The sequence below is a fragment of the Polypterus senegalus genome, chromosome 9 (assembly GCF_016835505.1).
Source record: "Polypterus senegalus isolate Bchr_013 chromosome 9, ASM1683550v1, whole genome shotgun sequence".
Lineage (NCBI taxonomy): Eukaryota > Metazoa > Chordata > Cladistia > Polypteriformes > Polypteridae > Polypterus > Polypterus senegalus.
Window position 1 is genome coordinate 114,773,112 of NC_053162.1, and position 8,140 is coordinate 114,781,251.

Genomic DNA, 8,140 nt, shown 5'->3' on the forward strand with positions numbered 1-8,140 from the left:
CAGGGCACGCACACACACCAAGCATACACTAGGGACAATTTAGGATTGCCAATGCACCTAACCTGCATGTCTTTGGCTTGTGGGAGGAAACTGGAGTACCCAGAGGAAACCCAAGCAGACACAGGGAGAACATGCAAATTACACGCTACCCACTGCGCCATCGTGCCACCTTCATTTTAATCTATTTACATAAAATGCAAAGTTGACTGAGTAAGAGATCTATCAAGAAAAAACACTATTTCCTGTTTAGTTAAATACAAATGAAATTTTGTAAATTTGTTAATCTAGGAAATTATGTATCTTCTAAGAAAAGACATTTCAATAAATCAATTTTAGAGGTAAAAACAACTCCTACAATACAAAAACTAAATATTTCCAAATCTAAAAAAAATGCTTTTACTGATTTCTTTGGAATTTTGTGATGTTCTAGAAGAAGAAAATTAGCTAACCCATGTGTTTTTATTTGTCAATATTTGTCCATAATATGCTGTGCTAATGCTTTCTAATTCTGGGCTTTCTGATTTTTTCAAATGAAGGCCACCAGAAGAAGCAATGGATAAAGTATGAGAAGAGAGCGAATGGAAGAGTAAAACAGGGGAGATGTTCTGGACAGGAAAAATATGCAGAATGGCATATCACATGTACAGTGAGCTGTGAAGAGGAAATAGAAAAATTCATCGGAGCTCATGGAAGACATGGCTAGCAAACACTATAAAGCTGGAGCTGTAATGTGGGTGCCACATGGCGTGGCCGTTAACATAGGTATTCACTACAAGAAGTAGAGAAATAGGTGGTATCCTCAGGTTCAAGACTAGCTGGGTACAGCAGCACCCCTTAGTCAATTTAGCACAGGTCCCACGGCCAGAAACAAAGATGAAATGGACACTGTATATAATTAATGATAGTTCCTTTTATCAGTTACTTTCTCTACAATGCATAATGCATTCAATTCATTACATGGTCAGGGTAAATGTTCAGATGTTTATTGTTACGCTATGGCTTTCAGGATAAAACTATATTAATAAAATAAAAAAAACAATTAACAGTAATTACCAAACTCCGCCATATGAACATATGACTGGTGATACATTCAAAAACAATTTATTGAGTGAACAAACTAAAAACCATCATCTGCAGCCAATGTTACATTCAAATCCAATTAAGTCTACTATTTTTATGTGACAGAATAAAATTATTTATATCCAAAATTCTCATTTTTCCTAATTATCTGTCTCAATTAAAAAGAATAGTTTCCTGTAAAATAGTTGCAATGTGGAAGAAAATTATGAATACAGACACCCCACACTGAAATTCCCCAATTTAAGCAATAAAACACAGGCAGGAGAAAGCGTCAATCATTATTCTTCATCTAAATCTCGCAAAAGGCAAAAAAAAAAAAAAAACTTTTCATGTCAGTGTTTTTGCAAAGTAAAAAGTGTCCTCTGCGCAGTATTTATACAATCCATTGATTAGGTCACTACTCAAAAAAAGCAATTCATTACATAATCAGAAAACTTTTAACATGATTGGTTATACCTAGTTGCTAGCGTGACATGGCAGATGTTGATACCTTAAATGACCACAATTTGATTGATAGTCCTGCTTGCTTGGGATATACATGACATTTTAAATGTATTATTTTTATTCTTATTTTAGGAGATGTGAGAGTTTCTCATGGTTAAAAAGAAAAAGAACAATGGCCTAATTTGTTATGATCCAGCTGGGTACAAAAACAGGAAACTTAGTACTACAGAAGAATGGTTATGCCATAAATATAACATTTTTCTCTTAAGGGGTTATATAAAATAAGAAATACATTTATCATAGTGAATAATAAAATAACATCATCAGCAACATATTGATACAAAAATATTAAATTAAAAAGTAATAAAAATGCAGGTAAAAACAGACAATAACTTTGAATAATGTTAACGCTTAAACCCCAATGGGTGAGGAATTGTGGGTGAGGAACGATCTTAGTCTGTCGCTGAAGCTGGTCCTCTGTCTGGAGATGACACTGTTCAGTGGATGCAGTGGATTCTCCATGATTGACAGGAGCCTGCTCAGCGCCCGTCGCTCTGCCACAGATGTCAAACTGTCCAGCCTCATGCCTACAATAGAGCATGCTTTCCTCACCAGTTTGTCCAGGTGTGAGGTGTCCTTCTTCTTTATGCTGCCTCCCCAGCACACCACCGCAGAGAAGAGGGCACTCGCCATAACTGTCTGATAGAACATCTGCAGCATCTTATTGCAGATGTTGAAGGATGCCTGCCTTCTAAGGAAGTATAGTCGGCCGTGTCCTGTCTTGCACAGAGCATCAGTATTGGCAGTCCAGTCCAATTTATCATCCAGCTGCACTCCCAGGTATTTATAGGTCTGTACCCTCTGCACACAGTCACCTGTGATGATCATGGGGTCCATGAGGGGTCTGGGCCTCCTAAAATCCACCACCAGTTCCTTGGTTTTGCTGGTGTACAGGTGTAAGTGGTTTGAGTCACACCATTTAACAGTCCTTGATTAGCTTCCTATACTCCTCCTCCTGCCCACTCCTAATGCAGCCCACGATAGCAGTGTCGTCAGCGAGCTTTTGCATGTGGCAGGACTCTTAGTTGTATTGGAAGTCCGATGTATATAGGCTGAACAGGACCGGAGAAAGCACAGTCCCCTGGGGCGCTACTGTGTTGCTGACCACAATGTCAGACCTGCAATTCCCGAGACGCACATACTGAGGTCTGTCTGTAAGATAGTCCACGATCCATGCCACCAGGTATAAGTATAAGCATAAGGTCAGAAGGATATGAGACTCAGACACATGCCAAGTGTATATCGGACCAGGGTTCAAATTCAACTGTTACAGCAATGACCATCAATAAACCTAAGTCCGATCATTTGGAAAAGCAGAAATTGAAGTATGGCGGAAATGTTTTATTTTGGGGCAATTGTATGTAGCAAGTTCAAGTGTGAAGAGTATCACCGACCTAACAATATTAGCCCCAGCAAAAAAAAAACTACAGATATCGTATAGAGAAAAGCAATAAGTTAGTTGTATAGTATACATTCGATTAATCTTCAGCACTCTAACCAAGTACCACTGTCTTAGGAATTTTCCCAGGCAAGCCTGTATAACACAGCTAGTACTCAATAAAAATAAATTAATAATTTAAAATAAAGCTAAACCTCCATTGCTCTAAGGCAACACTGTTATTTTAATTGTAGCTCTAAAGTTGATTGATAGCTTCATACACATCTCATATGTGGGATTGTGTCAAGTAATGATAACAGAAGCCTTTTGATATATCATTCTCCAAGTAATTATAGTTTATAAAGTCTGTATGTGCTTACATTTATTCATTTATCAAAAGCTTTTTTGTCATGCAATACACAAAAGAAGTCATAATAATCAAGTAAACATTAGCCTGGGATAGCTTTAAAATATAACTATAATCTATAGAAGATTGTGAAGATCAGATAATGTTTGACAAAACATCAATGTCAAAATTGTTCTGAAATAAATCGATCTTAAAAAGTTTTTTATTTTTTTTTTATTTTTGAGATATCTTTCTCTCTCAAGCTTCTGTAAAGTTCTATTTTGCCTTTGGGGACATATAAAGTACAACTAATCCAAAATAATCTATGATTTTAAGCTTCAATGTAGCAAACAGAGTACCTGCTAAACAGAGAAGAGAGAGGATGGAGGATCTGATATGCAATCAAGCAGAAGGAAGAAAAAGGAAGGTATAGTCAGGACCAAATAGGACGTAGGATGAAGGCCCAGTGGTGGTACTCCATATTGGATAAAGGTACCCTCCATTAAACATCGAGTTAACATTGCATGTTTAAGATTGGGTCAGTTGCCATTCCATAAACATTTAGAAATAATGAATAGTTTAGATTCCAACCAGCAACTAGAAGGAAGAGCCGGGTGGAATTATGGAGCTCACAGAGTTAAAGCAGGGGACTACATTAATTTTTTTATGGTCAGGTGAGATTGCAAGGATGGGGATATATTGGTTCAGGAACAGATAGAAGGATTGACTTCATTAAATATGCAACAACAATAAGAGGAAGCTATTGCAGTAATTGACATAGAAATGTCCAGAAATTGTCAATAACTAACAAGCAAGGACCTTAGCTAAAAGTTTAGTATCTGAATTCATAAGAGAAAAGGGGGTGTAACACTTTACATTAAGTGTCCATAATTACACTGTAATTACTATGTAATTATCTGTATAAGTACAGCGTAACTATGAGTTATTACTTCGTACTTACTGTGTAATACAAAGTAACGCTATAGTTAATTACTCAGTTGTCATTGTTATTCCACAGTGTATAGAATTACAATGTAACAATTTATCACTGATCCAAAAGCAAGTGTACTTACATAGTTACAATGTATCTATACTTTCAAAATGTAATAAAAACATCAGGGTATGTAACTACAACTATGTAACAGATGTTCCATGATCTGGGCAATTTTAGTGGAGAAATGCAGTGATAACTGCCTAGGTTTTCGATGAGATTTCAAGATTTTTTTTAAAAGGTGAAGACATTTTTGCAAAATGGTTAACGCTTTTTCTCAAAATCTAGAGGGGCACCATCTTGACATGTTTTGCTTAAACAAACATTTGTCACATTCTTGTAGTTGTGTTACGCTATTTATTGTTGACATTATCGGGCTATTATTATACCCATCCCTAAAATATTACTGACAAACTTGCATCATTCAATCAAGGTACACAGGGCTGCAGAGCCATTCCAATCATCACCAGATACAGGGCAGGAAACAGCCCAGGATGGGGAGCCATCCCATTGCAAGGCCCACTGACAAACATACCAGCAGTTACACTCTCACACATGTGGCCACATAACCCAACCTACATGTCCCTGGGATGTGGCAGTAAAACCCATAAAGAAGACATAGGGAGACATGGATAGAACATACTAATTTTACACACATATCTCCAGACAGAATTCCATCTCAAGATAATGGATCTGTGAGGCAAAAGTGTTAACCATTTTGCAAATGTGTTTTCACCATTTAAAACATCTTGAAATATCATTGACAACTGCAATTCTCCACTAAAATTGCCCAGACCATGGAACATCTGTTACATAGTTGTAGTTACATACCCTGATGTTTTTATTACATTTTGAAAGTACAGATACATTGTAACTATGTAAGTACACTTGTTTTTGGATCAGTGATAAATTGTTACATTGTAATTATATACACTGTGGAATAACAATGACAACTGAGTAATTAACTATAGCGTTACTTTGTATTACACAGTAAGTATGGAGTAATAACTTATAGTTACACTGTACTTATACAGGTAATTACATAGTAGTTACAGTGTAATTATGGACACTTAAAGTAAAGTGTTACCGAAAAGGGCCTGAAACTTTGACATAATTTAAGATCTTTGCCTTGTTTTAACTGTAGTGTAGTATCAGTCATATTAATTGTTAAATTCAAATGACTGGAAGGTTTTGTCTGTTTGATCATGTCAAAAAGGATAGATAGTTTCTTCCAAAAAATGGTAACTACTTTAAATGAAATCCCACGCAAACCTGTAGCTTTACCTGCAGCCATGGAGTCCAAGGCCTTCTTGAGTCCTTCTAAGGTGATGGGGCTATCCAGGATGGGTGCTTCTTCATTTGTGAGGAGTGGAAGTAGATTGTCAAGAAAATAGTTCAAGTCAGGGAGACCGTAGTTAGGCACACTAGAAAACAAATGTGTACAATAATAATGGAATTCATCATTAATTATTTGAGGGTCAGTTGATGTTAAACTCTAGTTTAGTCCTAGTGCAATTCTTATTGGGCTTGGCACACAATGTAGAATAACGTTTCCTAGAACAGTGAATCAGAAACTCTGCTCTCTGAATCAACAGAGCATTGAGTTCAGTCTAGGTTTAGTAATTTGTAGTTCATAATTTTTATTGACCAAGACAGGGCACATTCCTTCTAATACCAAAAGTCTGAATTCCAAGTTAGAGATTGTCTAACATTTAACAGGGAATTGGTGAATTGACAATGACATAGTAAAGTCCTGCATAAATTCTTTAACTGCCTTTCAAACTACACCAGAATAATTGTTTTCTTCCAAGCTGCTTACAATAAATGTTGCTGTTTAAAAGAGGTATGTTAAATCACCAGCAAGAAGTGCAGAAAGGGTATGAAATTATCAAACCTGCAAATCCTCTCTAAATATCACAATCCAAATGTGCATGTTGTCTCCAGCACCATTAAAGTTTGGAATTTAATGTATTAATTTTTTTTGGAAGTTAAACTGATGCTAAAATTTAACACATTAAAACATTATTTAAATAAAGACAAGTTTGATGACCAGATATGAGTATATCTCTGACTGACCCAGACAACCTGACAACAGACCCACATTGTATGGAAAACTCATCAAAATCTTCAAAAGACTTTGTTGGACAGTTATTATATCAAACAATTTCTGACTATACATTGTTCTCCTCTCTCGCTAAATGAATCTTAGCCTGGAGTGGTCTATTAATTTTTTACATTTAAAGTTGACCCTCTTAAAATCTAAACCTTAAACTAAAAATCTGTCCTGATGTCTATATAAACACAGGGAATTCCAGTTTTTTGTATTACAACTTTTCTGAAGAAGGGACCTGAGCTGCCTTGAAAGCTTGCATAGCGTAATCTTTTTAGTTAGCCAATAGATGGTGTCATTTTGCTTGACTTCTAATTGAATTTATTACCATAATTCACTATTATATCATTTTGTGTGCAGATTCCATAATACATATCAGTAAGTTCAACGTCAGATGTTAGTAAGTGGTATACCATACTGTCATATTGGCAGTCTATGATTTTTGTTCAGTGCGTGAGGAGAAAGCAACGCAGTGAGACTCAGTGCACAATAGTAGACGGCAGAGTCACTCAAAGTTAGACCCGAAACTGTGAGTTCAGTGAAATCTTGTCCTGCTCTTGAAGAAAAACGTTCCTTATAAAAATCTGCAGCATGTTCATAACTACTGGCAGAACGGGCTCCTTTGGTTAAAATATATTGCATTGTTTGGTTAGGATACATTCTGTACCAAAAGAGATACACACTGATGTCACTTGCTGAGTAGTTGCAATAAATTGTCACTGCAGTAGATTCTGATCCAATGATTTCTGTTTGAATATTGGAGACTGAATTTCCTGATCCTGATTTTAAACCTAGAAGAGAAATAATAAAAAGAGATAAACTATTAACAGAAGAAAATATTACAGGTTTAGTACAACATGAAGAAGTGGCAGTCCATACCTGCTAAAACAGCAAAAATAATTATCACACAGGTAAAATATTTTTTCTTTTCACAATATAAGGAACAATCGTGTAGCATCATTGTTTACTATTTCAATTTGTTGCACAACTCTCTGAAAAATGTCTTATATCAAACATGAGTCTGTGCCTGTAAAAATATGTTACCCAAGATGTGTATGTAAATGAACATCCTGAGGAAAGGATGGGTGTGTTGTTAAGATACCAGTTGATGTCTTTAAAATAAAACCACAAACCACATACTGAGATGGTAATACTTAAAATTCAGTTAGAGGTTTGGTGAGATTAAGTAAGCAAAAATACAATTTTAAACCCAAGCATTTATCTTTCTATATTTATTTGTTAATAACTTTTGACACATTTTATAAAGTTTGGTAGCCTGACTGGCTGGTATATACTGATGGCATGTCACCAAAATAGTTCTGACCTACCAAGGCATGGACTGTACAACACCTCAGAATGTGTCCTGTGCTGTCTAGTACTAGGACATTAGTGCCAGGTCCTCTAACTCCTGTAAACTTTGAGGTGGAGCCACTGTGGATGAGATTTCTTTCTTCTGACGCATTCCACAACTGCTTTATTGGATTAAGGTCCGTTAAATTCGGAGATCAAGGCAACACCTTGAGCTCTTCATTTTTTTTATTGCTCCTCACAGTGTGTTTTCCTTCTGAAAACGTGCAGAATACTATTGCTGTGAAGGGGTACACCTAGGCTGCAATGGTATTTAAATAGTTGGTACATGTCAAAGTAATGCCCACACAAATGCCTGGATTCAGGGTTTCACAGCAGAACATTTCCTAAAGCATTAAAAATCCTCCATAGTCTTCTTCCCAT

General features: G+C 36.2%; 1 gene segment (V, D, J or C); it reads right to left on the minus strand.

Moving 5' to 3' along the window:
• Nucleotides 1-6,712: 6,712 nt before the first annotated feature.
• Nucleotides 6,713-7,391, minus strand: LOC120534975. The segment is given in 2 exon segments: nt 6,713-7,200; nt 7,289-7,391. Coding segments are annotated over 2 exon segments (453 nt in total).
• Nucleotides 7,392-8,140: the final 749 nt, after the last annotated feature.